The sequence below is a fragment of the Zingiber officinale genome, chromosome 5A, assembly GCF_018446385.1.
Source record: "Zingiber officinale cultivar Zhangliang chromosome 5A, Zo_v1.1, whole genome shotgun sequence".
NCBI lineage: Eukaryota > Viridiplantae > Streptophyta > Magnoliopsida > Zingiberales > Zingiberaceae > Zingiber > Zingiber officinale.
Window position 1 is genome coordinate 9,597,917 of NC_055994.1, and position 20,450 is coordinate 9,618,366.

The following is a 20,450-nucleotide window of genomic DNA, read 5'->3' on the forward strand; positions in this document are numbered from 1 at the left end:
ATTTTACTCTAATGGGAATTGATAATATAGCCTCCACCTCATCCGAAAGAGAAGAAGGAAGGAGCTCAAGTGAAGATGAGGAGGGGAGCTCAAGTGAAGGGGGAGGTCAAACTTCGGATTTGGACTTCTCGGTAAGTGAGGTACACAATCTTCCTCCCCATGTTTTGGTTAAAATTATTAAAAGCACAAATGAGGATTTATTCAAGGCAAAAAGGAAGAATAAATCTTTGAAACATGATATTATTTGTCTTGAAGACAAATTAGAGACCATGTGCTCTAAGGACAATGATATGTTTATTTCTTCCTCTACAAGTTTAAATGATTCATGTTTAGAAGAGGAAAATAGAAAATTAAGGGAAAAGGTAGAATACCTTACCAATGCCCTTAGGAAATTTGAAATTGGCTCTAAAACCCTAAATATGATCATTGGGAGTCAAAGGGCAAGTTTTAAGAAAAATGGGATAGGATATAATGAACCAAACAATGAAAAGACCTATCATTGTCTACTTGCTAGGGGGCAATCCAAGACAAAGACCATAGATAGGAATTGGCTCCCCAAAGAGTACTTGGTTAACCCAATTAGAAAGAATTTCTATTGGGTGCCAAAATCAATCCTCAAGGGTTAGAGGATTTTGAGTTAAGCCAACCATGGAAATCATAATTCAAATCCTTGAAAAATGGTTGACTTGAGACCTTAAGGGGGAGCACTTAGCATTGCTAGAAATTCATGATTAAGAGGGCTAAGTAGAAGTTACCATTATCTCACAATGACTTGTCTTCTTTTCTAACCATAAATGTGAGATATTAGGTTGATACAAATAATTCACATATGCTTATGACATTTTGATGAGTTATGTGATGTATCAATTTTTAGTGATCATAAACCAACTATGGGGAAAGAAAATGTTTAATTAATGGACATCTTGCCCATAGATCATAGTTGGATATTTTAAATATTTTGAAAACATTTCTATGTTTTATTTACTATGGAATAGCTATGTTGAAACATATGATTGCAAAACTAAGGTTTAACTTGATACAAACTTGCATGATTTTGAGATTTTTGAGATTTGGTCAACATTTCAAAAATACTTTGACTTTTTATGAAAATATATTTTTCCTTGTTAAAGAACATGTTAAGAAATATGCTGTCAAAATTTCATGATTTTTCGAATTTTCTGGAATTTTTTATGTATTTCTGAAGTTGGCCTCAGAAGGCTGAAATTTGGGTTCAACATGTACCAGTCGACTGGTACCTGACCAGTCGACTGTGACAGGTACCAGTCGACTGGTACCAGCCTTTTAGCACTCTAAGGGTTTCTGAAATCAAGTTTTTGGTCCAAAATTGGTTGGAATTGATATCATAGTATGTGTACGTGTCTGGTACAATATTTTTGATGGTGTCAAAGGGGGAGAAAAATGGAAGGTTAAGTTAGTAACCTACTTGGTTTACTTGTGTGCAAATCTTTGAAAATTAAGGCTGAGAGCATGTGTTAAGGGGGGAGCTTGCGTTTTATGCTTCATATTTACATATTGCTTAAAATTTTCAAAGTTGTTATTTATGCCTAACTTAAACATATTGCCACACATCAAAAAGAGGGAGATTGTTGGTGCAATCGACCTAGGTTTTGATGTGTGTGTCAAAGAGTTTAAGTTAGACTTTCATATGTATTTGATATGTGTTTGAGTCTTGCAGGACTTGATGGAACACATGAGAACTTGGTGCGGCCAAGTGTGGAAAACTCATCCAAGGGCTCGGATCCTTGAGTCGGTGAAGGATGGTGTGGAAGACATCCGAGGGACCGCCGGACGAGGAGCAATGGAGTGGAGCCGAGGGAAGTGGACTTCAAGGCAGCGTGAACGATGGCACAGAGAGGAGCCGTGGGCTCGGGTGCATCTGAGGGACGAAGGCCGAGGAAGATGACTTCAAAGGCGACTCCGGAAAGGATGAGAGGAGTGAATGTACTGGGACCAGTCAACTAGTAATGGGACCAGTCGACTGATCCAAATTCACAGAATGCTTCTGTGCTTGTCGGCTGCGGGGACCAGTCGACTGGTCCTGAGACCAGTCGACTGGTACATAGCCGTTGGCAGAATTTGACTTTCTGCAGAGAGCCGTTGGCTGAGTCCAACGACACACTAGTCGACTGGTGCTTGGACCAGTTGACTGGTATCGGGGTTTGAGTTGATTTGTGATCAACTCTCTCCTCTTATTTAAGGAATGCTTTAGGGCTTGAAGAGGGTTACTGGTGCTAATTGTAAACCTTCTTAGTATTGCCCAAAGCTTCCAAGTTCAATCCTCTTCCTCCCAATCTAAACTCCATCTTGTAAAGAGGAAGAGATCATTTTGTGAGAGGTTTGCTCCACCGAGAAGGAGAAGTTTTAGCCGGAGATTGCCGGGGACTGATCCACCGAAGGATCAAGGGCTCGTCTACCTCAAGGACACGTCGTGGAGTAGGAGCATCATCTCCGAACCACGTTACATCGAGCGTGTTAGCGTTTGTATTCTTATTTGTTTCTAATTGCTCTAGTTTTTGTATTTTCGCTGTGCACTAACCCTCTTGTAGAGAAGAAATCGATTTGGGGGTGACCTAACTATCCAAACCCCCTTCAAGCCGGCCACCGATCCTCCAACAGAAGTGGCTAGCGAGAAAGACGGCATGGGGAGAGAGCCGACGAGCTCAGTGCATCCGAGGGGTGAGGTGCCACGGAAGAGTACACCAGCGGACGAGAAGAACGTACGCGACGTTCGAGGGACGAGAAATCGGGGAGGAAGGCTGCTTGAGGAGAAGACTGGAACTTGGGTTCGGGTGAGCCATATTCCGGATGGCCGAAATCACCCAAGCAAGTGGAGCCGGAGCAGAAGACCCGGACTGAGGCGAGCTGAACCGGAGCAGAGGGCCCGGACCAAGAAAGTCAACAGTGGACTGAAAAAGTCAACATTGTTGACTTTCTTGGTCCGGACGTCTGGACTTGGATTTTATCCAGATCGTAGTCAAACGCGATCTATGCAAAAAGGGATAAAGTTTTATCCCCTCCCAAACGCCTGGAACCCTTCCAGGCACCCCGACCAAGACTATAAATATAGCCTTGGTCCAAGAAGCTAAAATACAACAAGTAATTACATATTCAACACTTGTGCTCTCCTCTTGTTTAGTTTAACTTCTATTTTCTGTACACCATTGCTGTAAGAGGCTTCTCCTCTTGAAGGAGATCTTTAGTGTGCATTTCATTCCTTAGATTAACAACTTCCTTGGTTGTAACCAAGTAAACTCCTTTGCCTCTTCTTTTTAATTTATTGCTTTTATAACTTATGCAAGTGTTTCTTTAAAAGTTCGAGAAGGGTTGTGTCTTTTTTTTGTGCAGAGAAATTCACCTCTCCCCTCTTATCGACCTCCAAAGGGACCAATAACATCAAAACTACCTTGGGTACTAACACTCCAGACATGTTTGGACTGTAGGATCGAAAGCACTAGAGGGGGGTAAATAGTGCTCGTGGCTAATTCGTTCGTTAGAGTAAAACACGCAACGGAAAACAAAAAACAATACTCGAACACCAAGAGTTTACTTGGTTCGGAGCCTGTAGCGACTCCTACTCTAAAACCCGCATGTAAGAGTGCTTTCAATGGACAATCACTCTAGCTTCAGAAAATATTACAATTTTGAAGTACAAAATCAATGTAAAGATTATACCTACATGTAAGAAATGAGAATTGAGTGCCTCTGGTTGTCGGAGTTGAGTTACGACGTTGTTGGATCATTTTTTGAGCAGCACACGGAAGAAAGATCGTGATTTCAAGTTGTGTACAAGCTGCTACTCGAACCAGGATTAAGTAGCCAGTTAAGGGCGCCTTCAACTGCATAAAGGGTGCCTCCAACCCACCGAGTCAGCCGCATTGATAAGCTCTACAACACTCGCTGCTTATCCGCCTGAGGGCCCCTCTAAACTCCATGGAGGGCGCCCTCCATCCAACATCCAGGGCGCCTCCAAGCTCCATAGAGGGTGCCCTCGCGTCTTGTTGTGGGGCTGTCGATCATCTCACCCAAGGCGCCTCCAAGCTCCATAGAGGGCACCTCGAGACTGTTCATCCGAGGCTTTTCTTGTGTGATTTTCGTCCTGCAAGACATGTTAGTCTAAAAGCAAAGTATACCCTGTAAAACAAAATTAGTACAATAAAATAGAATAAATAGAAAGTTATTTTGACAGTTTCCGGACTGTTCGATTCTGACTTCGGATTTCACCTTTGGAAATCTTAGGTCGAACCGACGCCTACTGTTCCCTCACCGGGGAACGCGTCCTCACCTACTCCACTCAGGAGAATTTACCTATTTGCTAGATTGATCCTCCAGACCAACTGGACTTTTGCTAGGCGTCTGAATCTCCAGGACTTTCTACTAGACGTTCGCTCCACGACCCGTCCAGTCTTCCACCCGGTTCGCGACACCAGGATTTCAACATAGAGTCCCCAACTCTAGGATTTTTGCCCCAAGCCTTCGACCCCCAAGACTTTCTGCCTAGGGTTACCACCCCCTAGGACTTAGGGTTACCGCTCCCCTAGGGTTTTCCACCTGCCTAACCTCAGCTAGGACTTCTCCTCACCTAGGGTTACCACCCCCTAAGACCTAAGGTTACCACCCCCTAGGGTTTTCCACCTACCTAACCGTAGCTAGGACTTTTGTCTAAGTACTCTTAGGACTTTCCTGCAATCTCATTCAAAGTCGTTAGATCACAAATAACCTTAACTTTGAATCCTTTGTCATTATCAAAACTTAAGTTCGATCATCGGATGCTTCCCACACCAATACGGACTTTCTCTGATCTTGCTTAGTATTTGACCAAACTAATTTACTAAGACTGTTCCTGCAACACTGAGTTAGCATAATAGATAAAATGATAAAGAAAAACAATGTTAACATATTTTAGGATTCGTTGGTTCGGTCGATGGCACGCGATCGACCGACAACTAGTCAGTCACACATGCTTGAAGTTTACTCCTCCAAGACTTCTCATTATATAGGGTTACCTCCCCCTATGATTGCCCTACTTTATTCACTAGAGTTTCCATTGCTTGACGTCACTCACCAGGACTTCCACCATAACTTCACTCACTAGAGCCCGACTTCACTTATCAAGACTTCCACTACCTATCTTCACTCACTAGGGTCCAACTTCACTCATCAAAATTTTCACTACCTAGCTTCACTCACTAGGGTATGACTTCACTCACTCGGATTTCCCTTTGCCTAACCTTCAGTTAGGATTAGTCACTCAATAGACTTTTCACCTACCTATCCTTCAGTTAGGACTTATCCTTGCTAGTCATATAGTCCTGACTAGACTTATCTCTTATAAACATCAAGTCTTGTTTGGATTTAACCCTTGGTCAAATTGACTAGACTTGGGTACATTGTCAAATATCGAAACCCTATAAGTCGATTGCACCAACCGTTTATAACTAAGAACAAACACTCAAAATGGGTGCAAAATTCTAAATTAAAAGGTTGATCCTATTCGAAAGCGGAGAAGATGATTGTCTAGGAAGGTGGTTCTGATGTTGACTGCTTGAATACTCTGACTCAACAAAATGTGGCTCTGAACGGTCCTACTTGTCATAAGGAACGTCAATCGCCAGGCCAGAGAAAGGGTCCTAGCATTGACTCTCTGACACTCAAGTCAGTGATCAATTCGAGTGGAAGTAATAATAGTTTAAATAGTAGCTATGAGCGTGTAAAATTATGCAACATTGCATACCTGCGTCCGTAGATGGAGACCCCCTTTTATAATATTTCTATTTGTCTGAGCATGAATCCCAAATGTTTCCAAAAGAGGAAAGCTCATAAAGATACTTTGACACTTTTCCTAAAATTGACATGTTATCTCTGTGTTTGGCAGAGAGGAAGCTTTTAGTGCGCAGCTTGCATATAAAATATTCTCTATCCTTCGTGGCACAAAACGTCAAAAAGGAATATGAAGCTATTGGATTGAGGGGCCACACTATGCTTGTATGGCAAGCCGACCGAGTTTCTCCTAGGCCCCGATCGACACTCGCTTAACTTGACAGGCCGAGCAAATTTATAGAATGTTGCAGGAGACTCGTCCTTCACTCGATTTATCTATTTGTTCAAAAAGCTCAATTGGACCGAGCATCCAATCTGTCTGATTAGACTGTAGTTTCGATCAACTGGACTATATACTCATGCTATCTTCGGATGACAAAGAAGTCTTGACTTTGATAGATATTGACTCATCTATAACTATTCATCAACGTTCAGTAGATCGACGTCCAACATGCTCATCAGTCCGATTGAACATCCTCTCGACGGTAAGATCGACTACGTTTGAATTTAAGAGTAGACTTTGTAAACTTTAACCATGATGTCAACCAATCTTTTTAACTTTCATCCAACTTAAAGGCTCCCTATTATCCACCGTATCCGTCAATAAACAATAAATGTCTTTACAATGAGTAAAACATTGTTTCTAATTTGAAAAAAAATAGATCTAATTGTTGTCCAAATATTTTACAATGAAATTGAACTTTGAATCTATCACTTTTTGATAAGATAGATAATTCATTTTATATCAAGTAGGATCTTATAACTCGACTGTTCTTCCCATGTGAAAACTGCCCAAACCACATGCCATCACGCCACGCTTATTAAATACTTGTAATTTGTTGTTGTACTAAATATTCCTCGATCGGATTGGATCAACGTGACTTGTAAAAGAAGTCTAATCCGTTATCAGCCCTAAAAACGGCGTGGGAATGGGATGGCGATATATCGATCGGTGGCAGCGATCGAACTCGAAAGACGACGCGATGGCGGAGGAGGTCTTAGAGCGCCGGGTGTAAGCACGTCTTGGCCTCCTGTGGAACCCCAGCGACGTCTACTTCGGCCGCACCATTTCCTTATCCATTAAAAACTTCTCTGCCACCGTCCGCCTCGAGCCCTCCCGAGATCTCGTCATCCGCCCTCATCCTTTCCACGATCTTGTATCGTTCTCCTCCACTCAGCATCTGGTACCATCCTTCCTCCCTACTCTCTCCTAATCAATTTCATGGTTTGAGAAAGACTGCTGACTGTTCTGGGAATTCCTCTCTTATTCTGCCCGAATAGTCTACGGACTTTAGGTAAATTTGCAAGGCTCTGTCAGATGAACCAAAGTGCAGAATTGATTTCTAGATTAATCGCTTTATTGAATATTCTGTCACCAATCTTTCGTAAAAAAAAATCCTACCTTTTGTAAACCGTACAGTCTTCAGCTTTTGGAACGATGGCGCTCTTTTGTGATATTGTTGCTGGAATTCTTCATTTTTTTTAGGATGCCTTTTTCTACAGAGTGCATTTATTTATTTTTTCTTCCACAAAAAAAAAAAAAAATCTTTTTATACTCTTTGATCTTAACGCACTTTGTAAGTGAGAGGATTTTCTATGTTGTCTTCGCAATTTGATGAGATTGAGTAATTTTGGGTTTCTTCAACCAGAACCTTACGCATGCAGCTAAATTTATTATTATCATGAATGGCGGTCAAACTCCCCTTGCAGATGAATCGTTTGCAAAGTGAAAGCTAGTACGGCGGGGTGAGATTGCTTGTTGCTACTTGCAAAATTTTCTACAACTACTGCTCTGATCAAAATATTAAGCTAAAAGAAGGAAATTTCACTCTATCTTATGATAACAATATCCCCCGTCAGGTATAATAGGTGTTGTGTTATTCATCTGTATTTTTTTTTTGTTGGCCATGCATAACGGAATTATAAATCTTTCAAAATATTTGGATTCCTTGCAGTTTATATATGAATACGCTACTCTTGTCCTTTTATCTTGTTTTGAACAAAAAGGGAAGTTAAAAATCTAGTATCTTAATAAAAATTTGTTTGGGTTTGTTTAAAAATTCTTATGAATTCTTAGGACTAGTGAACTCTATGATATTATATCAATAACAAACTATTCCAAAATAAGAACTGAAATTCAAATTCTCACTTTTTTGCTTCCATCTAAATGAATTCAAGATGGAATTTAAAGTCTTTTCCAACAGGATTTGGCTCCAAACATGATTATGTTTGGGTATTTTCTTGCTTTATTCTTCCATTTTGTAGATAAACCAGGATATTAGTCACCTAAGCATGCCTTTTGCTCTTCCTATTTTCTAGGTAACATAGTAACATACTTGTTGGCTCCCTTTGTAGTAAGCGTGGGCATTGTATATTTTCTGTCCACATGTTCAGTTTTTCATAAATCTAATCCAAAAAAGTGTGTCCGTGATCTTTGCATTAGTTTAAACCCATGAAACTGAAATTAATGTGGCTTTCTAATTTGAAACTAACAAATATTGGCAATAGTGTATTGTTAAATTAAAGGAAGTCTCATGTTTTGTTGTCTTTTCAGGCTGGGCTTTCGGGTTCAAGTGCAATTGTTTGTGCCACCTTCAATTGTCTCCTTGACTTCTACGAAGTTAGACATCTTGTTAAAGTAGAAATCCGGCCGGACTTAATTCTCAATGCTGAGAAGGAACTTGGCATAGTTGCTGGTCTTCAAGATCGGATCGCACAGGTCTATGGAGGTCTTGTCTATATGGTACTGCATTTATATGAGCTTTTTTGTGTAATCATCTTGTTTTTTCTCTACAATTTTTTTTTTTGGTGTTTTGGATGTCACATAAGCATGTTTTTGGGCGCCTCTGATTTGCTTTGCATATCTTTAATCATTTAACTTAATTGGCTAATTGGCAGAACTTCAACAAGGAACATATGGACAAACTTGGGCATGGTCTATTCTCCCCCATGGATATCGATCTTCTTCCTCCCCTTTATCTTATATATGCTGAGAATCCAAGTGACTCAGGGAAGGTTGGTCTTTCTAGGTAAACATGCTCCATACATTGCTATAAGCTGGTCTTTTATTTTTATTTATGCAAAGAAAACTTGGCTGCAAAGAAAAGGAAAAAATTACTAAGGTTCACATCTGATTTGTCCCATAAATCCAATTGAAAATTTATAATTACTCATTCCTATGCAAGTGCATTTTGCAACCTGTTCAATTAAGCTAGTGCATATAGTTGATTTTTCCCAATTTCATGCAAAAGGCTCACCTTGTGATGTGTTTGCTAGAGAGGTGTCGTCGATTAGAACAAGAAAATTATATATAAAGTTTCTTATGCTACTAGCAACAAGTAAAAGATTACATGTACAACATACAAAGAACTTCAACTATAGATAGTAGAAAATCAAAAAGTTTGAACCACCAGAACACTCTGCGAAGTGTCCTTAAATCACTGTCTGATCTTAAGCTACTCAGATTTAAATTAACTTTTGGTAGTCCTGGAATGACAAGGGAAGAAAGTCAACACGGAAAATTGAGTAACTCAAGCAATATGAAGAATGATAATAAGGTAAACACCAAAAATAAACAACTACTAACTACAAGAACTAACCACATGCTGAACTGATTTTTACACGCCTTTTATTTTAAAAAAAGAATTTAAAAGTCAAGTTTCTTTACCATGTTTTATTAGATTTTCCTTTCACTAATTTCACGAGTATTGATATTTTGGTGACTGTATGTAGTTTGCATGGGAATCTTATTTATTTGCAGGGGTGTTTGTTTATTATTCTCTTTACTATGGATGTTATTGTTAGGTCCAAAAGATTGATGTTATCCACCTTGAATCTAAATTCTCGTGGATTTGTTTTTGGATTTTATCCAACAGGTCTCATATAATGGAGATATCTTTATCTTCTTTTTCATATTTTTTTCAATTTGGGACTTTGTATTCCCAACAATCATCTTCTCAAACAAATGATCATCATTATTCTCATGGTTAGCTCTCTTCTCAAGCATTGGATCATTCTTGACTTGCTCAGGGCATCCCTCAAGTATCTTAACTTGCTCAGGACCTCCCCTCATCCTTTGTAAGGTCACCCCCACATGACTCGATCTAGACCATAGCTCTCACTTGTGCTTGTTTCGGCAATTAATCTGATGAAGAGCGATTTCGCTCTGATATCAATTGTTAGGTCCAAAAGATTTCATATAGTTTCACAATGATATGTTATTATTAACTTTGGGTCTAAATCATTATGAATTTATTTTTAAACTCTACCTAAAAAAGTTCATACAAGATATTTTTATTTTTTTTACTTCAACAACATAGGTGCACAATTCTGTTCGGCAAAGGTGGCTAAATGGTGATCCATGCATAAGATCCTCAATGGAAGAAGTAGCGAACCTCGCCTTAGAGGGTCACAGAGTTCTACTTGAAAAGAACTACACTGAACTTGTGTCCTTAATAAACCGCAACTTTGATCTTCGGAGGTATGCAATGTTTTAAGAACTTCTTATCAATTCCTGCTCTGCAATTTTTTCGGATTTGTAAATTACGTACACAGAATATGGATCAAATGAACATAAAATCTAATGACTCAAAAGTGAATGGTGAAAACCTGCAAAAGCCTATTTAAATCAAATGCACTACTGCAATTAAAAATAATAATAATAATAATAATAATGAAAATGCAACAATTAAAAATAATAATAATAATAATAATAATGAATATTGCATTTGACCATGTCTTGCCTTTCCTTTTTTTATTGTTCTTTGTAACAGGCAAATGTTCGGAGGCGATGCACTCGGTTCTCCCAACATCAAGATGATTGAGGTAGCTAGGAGCGTCGCTTTCTGTCCCGAAGGACCTGCTCAAGCTCAAATTCTCGAGACCGCATGCAATTGGGCAAAAGATGATAACGCTCGCCCCCAGCGCTCCTGTGGATTTTGCCCAAGACTATCATGAGGGGGGTTAATCACGGTAGCCGAACTCGAGACCGCATGCAAGAAACTATGAAAGCTGGTTTTACAATCGAAAAGTAATTGTCGCCCCTCCTGTTCTTGGTTAGGGAGATTTGAAAACAGTCTCGGTGGTAGAGACATAGAGCTATTTGCCTTGGGTATTTGGTTAGTTTCGTGTTTAGTGCACCTATTTAACTGTATCCAATCACCCACACACAAAAAAACAATGATGCAATAACAACCGATTTAAATGGGGAATTGAGGAAATTTAAGATTAGAGACGGCAAGCACAAGTGTCTGATATTGCCCCCCTTATTCCAACGGAACGAGCATACAAGACGGCAAGAAATCCACTGCGACTCAAACAGAGACAGAATTCACGGTCTTCGTCTCCTCGGGTCCGAGAGGTTCCTTGAGAACTTCCGAAATCCGCAGTGCCAGGCTCCTCTTAGCCGCCGGCGACACGCCGTGCTCGCCGATGATCGACTCCAAGATCGCCTCGCTCAGAGCCTTGTTCTCTATCACCCCGCGCTCCGCCTCGCCGAACGCAATCTGAACCGCCACCGCGCGCGCTCGTAAGAGGACGAAGGGGAGAATCAAACAGAGTTCGGTTCGCGTTTACTTACAGCCAGAGAGCCGGAGGAAGCGTGGGTGAAGAGGATGGAAGAGCCGGGAGGGAAAGTCTCGGGCTGGAACACCTCCTTGAACTTGCCGACGGCCGCCGCCTCCGCGTCGGTTAGGGTTCCGGCCGCTTGCCACTGGGCGAGGCAGTTCTCCGCCACCTTGTCCGAGTACTGCTGCCCGGTGAGCGGCTTCACCATCGTGATCCTCGTGAACTTGTCGAACGCGCCGGCGAAGATGTCCCGGAAGAAATCGAGGGAGGCGGCGAGCTCGTCGGCGGATCTTCCCGTCCACCGGGCGGCGAGCGCCTTCACCGCCTCCTCCTCGAGGTAGATCCCGATGGCGGTGAACGTGACGAAGGTGCCGGCGATCTCCAGTCCCCTCTCGCCGGCGCCGGCTAGGAAGAAGACCTTTGAGGAACCGGGCGGCGTGGCCAGGGAGGGGAAGTCCACGCCCTCGACCTGGAGCTTCGGTAGCGAAGTCGCCACTTTGATCTGCTTCTCCATCGCTAGGAATCCTCGGGATGATAAACTGAGTCGGGAGGCGCAAATATATAGAAAACATTTGGTACGTGTTTACTTGAGAGGAAAAAAATATCGACAGTTTTACTATGCTTTCATTTCTCATCCTTTCTTCCCACAAACGTTCTATATGCTTCTCGATTTATTAACTATTTATTCATTAAAATTAAATTTTGTAAGGTGCAAAATTAATTATACTTTAATTATGCAGCCAGTTAAAGTAACTCTTATGGTTAGATTACTTAGAGAGCGGAAAATAAAATTAAGGTTAAATTTTTATAGTGAATTTTTTTTTAACGTTTAGTTTATTAAAATTTTTAGAAGGAAAAGAAAAGTTAAAATCGATGATCTTAAAATCAGATGAAAAATAATAAATAACGGATAGAAAAAAAGATATATATACCTCTTCTCATTTATAAAATTATATGATATAAAAAAAATAATATATATATTTTTTTAACTTATAAAATTACACCATGAGTTTAAAAAATGACATATATATATTTTTATTTATAAAATTACATCACATATATTTATCTTTCTCTATTAAAATAAACAAATATATATATATAAAAAAATTACTCTTCCCCTACCTCTTCCTCTAGACTTTTCCTCAGCTGCACTGGGGGAGTAAAGAGCATGAAAGCCTGGCGCAGATGTAGATTCAGGGGTTAGTTGAAGAACCGTGCCCAACAGAGAAAGGTCATTGAAGGAGTCGGTGGCTGACTTACAGCTGGGAGAGTACAGTGGGTGAGCATGAGGGTGAGCAGGTAAGTAGGATATGTGGTTGGAAGGTGACCACGTTATAAGTTAATTTGAGTTTAAAATAAACTAACTTGTTAAAACAGATTTTTAAATTTATTTAATTTTTTTATTTTGAATTCGATTTGAAGTAAGCTTGATTGGTTTAGTTGATTTTCAAACTCTTAATTTGAATTTATTTAATTATTTATATTTTTTAAAGATTTTTGATTGATTACTAATTTAATATTATAAATTTATTTGTTCAAATTTATATTTATTTATAAATTTTAAAAATAAAATCATAAATGAGTTATCAAATATGCAAATTTATACATGATGCGGTGATAAGAAGAAGTCCCACCCTGCGGAGGATAGCTATTACGATGGAGGTCAAAGTCAAGACGGTCAATGTGCAGATAACATCGGGCTGTCGGGTGAGCATGCCCCGACCGGAAAAGGGGGGGAAGGTCCCGGTACGATCCCGCATTCGATACGGGGAGGTGTCAAATGACCGACGCTCAATGGAGTATGGGGCGCCGAACGGAGGAGAAGACGACGTGCAGAAACTGGGTCGAGCGACTACCCCGCTCGGCCAGGCAATAGAGCTCGACATTAGCAGAGCGGAACTTCGGCCGAGCGGCTACCCCGCTCGATGATAACCATGATTTTGTTACATTATTTTGATTCATAATGCATGTTTTTAATGATTTTTTCATAGATTGAATTCATGTATACATCATATTTCATATTTGCATTTGATCTTGGGCTTAATTGTAAATTAGTCAATTATCATGGTATTTGATGCTAATATTTGATTGTTATTTTGTAGGTATCAAAAGGGTCATAGACCCGATCAGATCATACCACATTTGCGATCAAATCTAGGGCGAAACGAGGCGATCAAGCTCCAGAACAATCGTAGTCGTTCATTCAAGATTGGAGTATATCTACGCCATCCATTGAAGATCCGACTCATCTAACCTAATGAGGAGTAGATCTGGACCGTAGATGAGCTCTGAACATTCTCAGCTGTCCGATCAAATTGGGAGAGGATTTAAAAGATTTGAGAAGCTACAGTGCTTCCTGGGCTCGGCGTTTTCACGATTTCACTGTTCACTGTCTTCTTCTCCGCGACGTCGAGGTCCCGTTCCAATTCCAGATCTGAGAGCTTATTTTCTTCAACGACGGCGATCTTGAGTTGTTGATGTTCATCCTCCGAGATCAGAGAGTGGCAGAAGGGAGGTTTCTTCAGCCACGATTCGATTTTTGTTCGCCGCCGCGTTCTTGTTCGTGGAAGGTTCCCGATCAGCGATCTTCGTATTCAATAGAGCTTCGAGGGAGGTTTCTTGGATTTTCTGATCCTTTTCCGATCTTCATTCCGTCGCGAAGCTAGGTTGATTTGATCAGTTGATATAGTTTGGCAACTCACAGAATCTATGCTCTATTCTTTGGCCGATGAAGTTACCAAACGGGTGTGAGCTTTAACGGGAGGTTTCTTGGAGCTGTGAGCGTCACCTGGTAATAGTTGGAAGCTTGGTTGATCGTAGTTGGGTACTCGAAGGGAGTTTCTATTAGAATGTATACTAAAAGTCTAGCTTTTAGTATAAACATTTATCTAGAAATAAGAATCACATTGGTCAAATGCCTACATTTATGATAAATGTAGTTGCTCAATTAATTTATATTGTAGATAACATTGTGTGTGGTGTCACACACAGAAGATCATGTTATCGGTTCCTTATAAATTATAAACAGTAGCTCACGACCAAGATGGAAAGGAACAAACCATTGGAAGGTCGTAGTGTATTTAGGTATTAGTTTATCTTAACTATATAATTACACTAGTACACTTAGAGTGTATTGAGTAGGACCATTTGAGGTCGTTCCTTTTATACTGACTTTATGAAGGAACAAAGACCTCAGTTATTATGGAAGTGTGTGCTCTTAATCCTAATATAATAACAAGCACATATATTTGATATTTATTTATTTAATTTATCAATGGGTGAGATTTAGTTCGATAAATCAATAAGCCCGATAAGTTGGGAAATGATATCACTTATAGTGTGTGTTGTTGATTATAGAAGGAAACTATGTCCTAGTGATCTAGGTTGAGAATGCCCCCAAGAGGAGCTCATAAGGATTGTCATGTTAAACCCTGCAGGTGGACTTAGTCCGACATGACGATGAAGTTGAGTGGTACTACTCTTGGAGCTAGATATTAATTAAGTGAGTTGTCAGTAACTTACTTAATTAGTGGACATTTGTTATCTTAAACACAGGGAGACTAACACACTCATAATAAGAAGGAGCCCAAAATGTAATTTGGGATTGGTGCGGTAGTTCAATAATAGTTCTTTAGTGGAATGAATTATTATTGATGAAATTAAGTTGTGTGTTCGGGACGAACACGGGATGCTTAATTTCATCGGGAGACCAAAACCAATTCCTCCTCTGGGTCCCTATCGTAGCCTCTAGTATATAGAGATTTATACCCACCACATACCCACCTTCTTACCCATCCAATGGGGCCGGCCAAGCTAGCTTGGAACCCAAGCTAGGGCCGGCCAAGACCAAGTGGATGAGCCATGTAGGTGGCCGGCCAAAGCTTGGGTCCCAAGCTTAGGTGGCCGACCACTAGAATATTAAAAATGATTTTTATTAAAATTATTTCTTATGTGGATATCATGATTTAAAAAGAGAGTTTAAAAAATTAAAAATTTTCTTTTATAGCTTTCTACAAAAGATTAAGAGAAGATATTAATCTCTTTCCTTATTTGTATTTTAAAAGGGTGATTTTAATTTTTGGTAAAAACTTTCCTTATTTGTAAATCATCTACATGTTTAAAAGAGAGTTTAAAATTTGAAATCTTTCCTTATTTGTTGATTAAAGAAGGATTTTAAATTTTAAGAAAACTTTCCTTTTTAATCATGTTCATGATTTAAAAGAGAGTTTAAAATTAAATATTCTCTTTTATAAGTTTCTACAAAATATTAAGAAAAGATTTGATATCTTTCCTTATTTGTAGATTAAAAGATATTTTAATTTATAAAGATAACTTTCTTTTTATCCACATGTTTAAAAGAAAGATTTTAATTTATTAAATTTCCTTTTTATAAACCAATCATGAAGGGATAAAAATTATTGAGAAATTTTTATAAATTTCCGGAAGCAAATAAGGAAGTTTTAATTGGTGTTTAAAATTTTATTTGCTTGGAAATTATATGGTGTGGCCGGCCATTGCAAAATTGAAAAGAAAAATTATTTTTAATTAAATAAATTTCCTTTTCAATGGCAAAAGAATTAAGGAAGTTTTTTATTAAATTTTCCTTATTTGCCAAGACCAAGGATTATAAAAGAGGGGGTAGAGGAGGCTTCAAGGCTAAGGACTTTATTCTATTTTCTCCCTCTTTTCCTTGGTGTGATGGCCGGCCAACCTCTCTTCCTTTCTTCCTCTTGGTGGTGGCCGAACCTTCTCTATTGGCTTGGAGCTCTTGTGGTGGTCGGATACTACTCGGAGAAGAAGAAGAAGAATGAGAGAAAACTTGTATCCCTTGGAGCTTGGTTGGTGTTTTGTCCTTCGTCCTTGGTGAAGCTTCTTTGTGTTGGCCGAACCTAGCTAGGAGGAGAAGAAGGTGCTTGGTGGTTTCTCATCTTGGAAGATCGTTGCCCACACAACGTCCGAGGTTAGAAGAGGAATACAGTAGAAGATCAAGAGGTCTTTCTAGAAGGTATAACTAGTAATTTTTCTTTCCGCATCATGCTAGTTATTTATGGAAATAATACCAAATACAAGAGGCTTACGATTCTAGTATTTCGAATATATTTTTCGAAGCTGTGTTCTTTTATTTTATTTTTTCCTTGTGATTTGATTGTTCTTTTCGGTTAACCTAAAGTTATTTTAGGAAATTAAATATTAGATTTCTATAAAAGGTTTTGTCTAGTCGGTGGTGGTTGCTCCCATATCCAAGAAGGCCATGTGCCTCGCCACGTCAATATTGGGAACCAATTATGGAAATTAATATTTAATGGAATTAATAACTTAAGGTGATTTGGGTCGAACGTGTTAAGTTCCGCAGGAGATCCAAGTCAAAACCTAAAAGAACAAATAGATTAAGTTTTGGATCCAACGTGTTAAGTTCCGCAGGTGATCCAAAATTTAATTTAAAAGAACACATGGTAGCTAGGAAAAGGTTCAGACCTTTGTACAAAATTTTTGTACAGTGGAACCTCTAGATTTTCCGAGTAGCAACCAACAGTTTCCTCGGAGCATTTCTGTTGACAGCAAGTTGATGTAGGCTTGAGCTTGGAATTGGACGTGGAACGTGTTTGTTTGTTTTTGTTTACTTTAGATTTCTAATACTCTTGCTCAGATCTTCAGATATGAATCCTTACATTGCAATTTAATTTTTGTTTGAGTTCTTGTAATTCCAATTTTGATTTCTTGCTTGCAACCCCGACCTTGTTGAACCTTTGTAATTGATCTATGTTCTGTCTTGAATTTGCAATACTGTTTTCTGTTAGTTTGTAAGTTTTTGATATTTAGTTAGCAATTCCGTGCTCTATACAATCATTCTTTGTGACTATGATCTTGTTTAAATGTTGAATGTTTATTTTGATGTATTGATTGCTACCTCTGTTCAATGATATTGTGACTGAATTTTTGAGCTTGATTGTTGAAGTGATTATGATTGAGAATCAAATGTAGTTCGGTTTATTCAAGGATGTTAATCTTTGAGTTTACTTGTTATGGAAATTGAGAATTGAATTTATTTGATTTAATGATGTTTTAGAATCCAAACTTAATTGATGCTAATTTGATAAGAAGGAAATGAATCATGTGTAGATGAAAACAACACTATTTTGATCCGATTTAAGATTGATGTAGTGTACTTTTGGGGTTAGATATATTCAAGTTGAAATTAGATTTTGATTGGAACCAATTCTAGAATACTCACACATCTATTAGTTATCCTTTGAAAAATATGACTTGAGACTCGTTGCTACAACACTTGTCTTTATTTTAGTTGAGTTCCTAATCTTAATTAATTTGATGTGCCACGTGACATGCAAAATGACCAACACTAAATTTTGCCGTCGTTGCCGAGGATTAACTAGTAGTGTGTGTTTATTTTGGATTGTGCATTGATTGGTTTATTTTGTTAGCATCTTTCTTGATTTGATTACTTATTTCTTTTTGTGTTTTCATGTTGGCTTATCTCTGAATTGTAAAGTCTTAAATGTTCATATTTTCATATGTTTGAAACTTCATGCTCTTTAGTCTTCTAATTTTGAGTTGAGTGTTGTGGTGTAAGAACGGGAGATTTCAGTAGCATGGATCCATATTTTCAGAATTTTGGAGGTGGAATGGAGAATCAGTATTTTCAGCATGAGCATCAATTTTACCCAAAAATGGATCAACAAAATAGGAATGAGTCATTTTCAAATACTTTTAATACTAATTGGGTGGATCATTCTTGTTTCAGGTATGAAAGTGCACAAGGACAATTTATTGAGCCATATCCAGCCTATCAGAATTCATATGGGTTTCAAGAGATTTCAACATCTTTTATGCCACATCCTTTTCAACAGAACGATCCTCAGATGGATGAGTCAACATGGAGATTAAAGGAGATTATGCAACAAATGAGAGAGCATCAAGAGTAACAATTCTCAAGGATACAGAATATACAGAATCAATTGGATCAAATCGCATCATTCATTATTAAGTTACAAACACAAAGCGCTAGTGAGGAGATTGATTGTGGAGCTCTTGTCAAGTATGACACTGCATCTACTACTTCACTAGATTCTTTAAGTACTTTTTATTGTTGTGATGATGTAGTTGATCATACTTTTGATTCTACTGATATGGTTGCTTTAGATGTTGTTGAAGATGCAGGAAATGAAGATTTAATTGTTGAAGATGATTTAAATGTAGGGGATTGCTTACTGAAAGCATTACTTCAAGAATCACCAAGAATAGAGGATGTAAGTGGAGGGACTTGTGCTATGGAGCTAAGCACCCAAGAATCACTACATGAAGTTGTACATTCAATTGAAGCAGAGCTTGAGCCATTACTTAATGAAAAGGAGGTAACAAATACCACTCTAGGTACCTTTCAACATGACAAGGTGAGAATCTTTTGTGATTTTTCAGAAAATTTAATTAAGGTACCAATTGTTGACTTTATTAGATGTGATTCATTGCTTGATAAATTTTCTACCAACACTAATATTCTCCTATTATTTTCTCATTCCATATGTGAGTGGGAGAGATTTTCTTTGATTGATGTTGTAGGAGAACATAAGCTTCCAGAGTGGATGCTTGAACTTAACCGCCTCCGTCCTTCAGAAAGAATTTGCAATGGAAAAATGAAGAATAAAGAGGATTTGTCTGTATCCACAATTACTCCACTTCCGGGGTGGATCCTACTTCTAAATCTTCTTCAACCGCTGGGAATTAAGGGGAGTTTGTTCCTTGTTTTTATTTCTTGCTTTATGCATTTCTTTAGTTTCATACTTTGCATTTTGCATTTTGATTCTATACTTTGCATTTTGTTTAGTATACATAGCATTTCAATTTCGAATAAAAGTCTCCATGGAATTGTTCTAGTAATATTTTTAAGATGGTAAAAACTTCTTAAATTTGACCATCAATTTTAGGTCATGTGACATGATTGGATGCTTTTCTTACATGATATTGGTTAATGAGGTAGTGGATTCCATTTTGATCAATTGAGCATGATTGCATGAAAATTACCTAGAGAGGTCCACTTTAAGCTTATACTTCATTATTTTCTTTTGTGTGGCATGCACTCATAGCAATTGAAACTCTAGAACTTGCTTTGCTTCTTTTCAAAGTCACAATAGCATATGTATGCATGGAAATGAAGGATATTTTTCATTCTTGCTACCTCATATTTTCTATTTCTTTCTCATAATTTTCTTAAAACATTTTCCTCTAGCATTTTAACCTTTGATTACCTTTGCTTGCTCTATTTCATTGAGAGTTTTGGTTAACTATCTTGATGAGTTAGATTGTTCGATGATGGACAAAGTTTTAAGTGTGGGGGAGAGATGATGAGATGATAAATTTCTGGAAATATTGAAGATGTGACAAGGATTCATAAGATATTGGCACAACCACTTGATTATGAAGTTGCTTAGTGAAATTCTGAAGTTGGAAATTGTGTAGACTGATTTGCGCCGATTGTGTGCCAACTTTGGAATTTCCAAATTCAGAAACTAACTGAAATCAGAATCTTGAAATTGATTTATGAAACAAATCTAGAATTTTGAATCTGTTGGAATGGAGAAGTTAAAATCTGAAATGTTGATGTACAAATAGAGAATGAAATTGCAGAATTAATCCAAGAAGTCTTTAAGTTTAAATCTGAAATCTGAAACAAATTTCTTGAACTCTTTTTAAGTGATTCCTTTGTCCAAATTTCTGATAGGAGCTGTTATTGCAGAAATGAAATGTTTGATATGCAGGAACGAAAAAAATGATGAACAAGTTCCATGCTATTCAAGAACTGTTAAATGCATGATTTCAATTCTGAAACGGATGTCCAGGAAGCTTAATCCTCTGGACAGAGAAAAAGAAAAAAATTCTGTTTGAAAAGAAGTTGAATTCTGGAATTGGCAGGTACATTTCAATATTGAAATCTGTGAATCAGGAGCAAGTCCATTAAATCAGAAACCTGCAGATTTCTGATAAAAGAGAAAGTGTGAGGGCTTGAAGAGAAGAATTAGATTGTATCAAAGGCT

The 20,450-nt window shown here is 38.3% G+C and overlaps 1 protein-coding gene and 1 pseudogene across 1 annotated transcript; one reads left to right on the forward strand and one right to left on the reverse strand.

Annotated features, from left to right (window-relative positions):
- Positions 1-6,709: 6,709 nt before the first annotated feature.
- Positions 6,710-10,980, forward strand: LOC121979963 (annotated as a pseudogene).
- Positions 10,981-11,020: 40 nt separating this feature from the next.
- Positions 11,021-11,959, reverse strand: LOC121979964 (chalcone--flavanone isomerase-like). The gene is made up of 2 exons (XM_042531929.1): positions 11,417-11,959; positions 11,021-11,342 (listed from the first exon to the last, which is right to left on the reverse strand). Exons 1-2 carry the CDS (start codon positions 11,915-11,917, stop codon positions 11,151-11,153), a joined length of 693 nt encoding a protein of 230 aa, XP_042387863.1. The 5' UTR covers positions 11,918-11,959; the 3' UTR covers positions 11,021-11,150.
- Between the last annotated feature and the right edge of the window lie 8,491 nt (positions 11,960-20,450).

Bases quoted from the DNA above. Each gene is read 5' to 3' on its own strand.
- LOC121979964 (XM_042531929.1), bottom strand. From the start codon at position 11,917: ATGGAGAAGCAGATCAAAGTGGCGACTTCGCTACCGAAGCTCCAGGTC. The intron at 11,343-11,416 runs GTAAGTAAACGC...GTGGCGGTTCAG, and splicing joins CTTCCTCCGGCTCTCTGGCT to ATTGCGTTCGGCGAGGCGGA.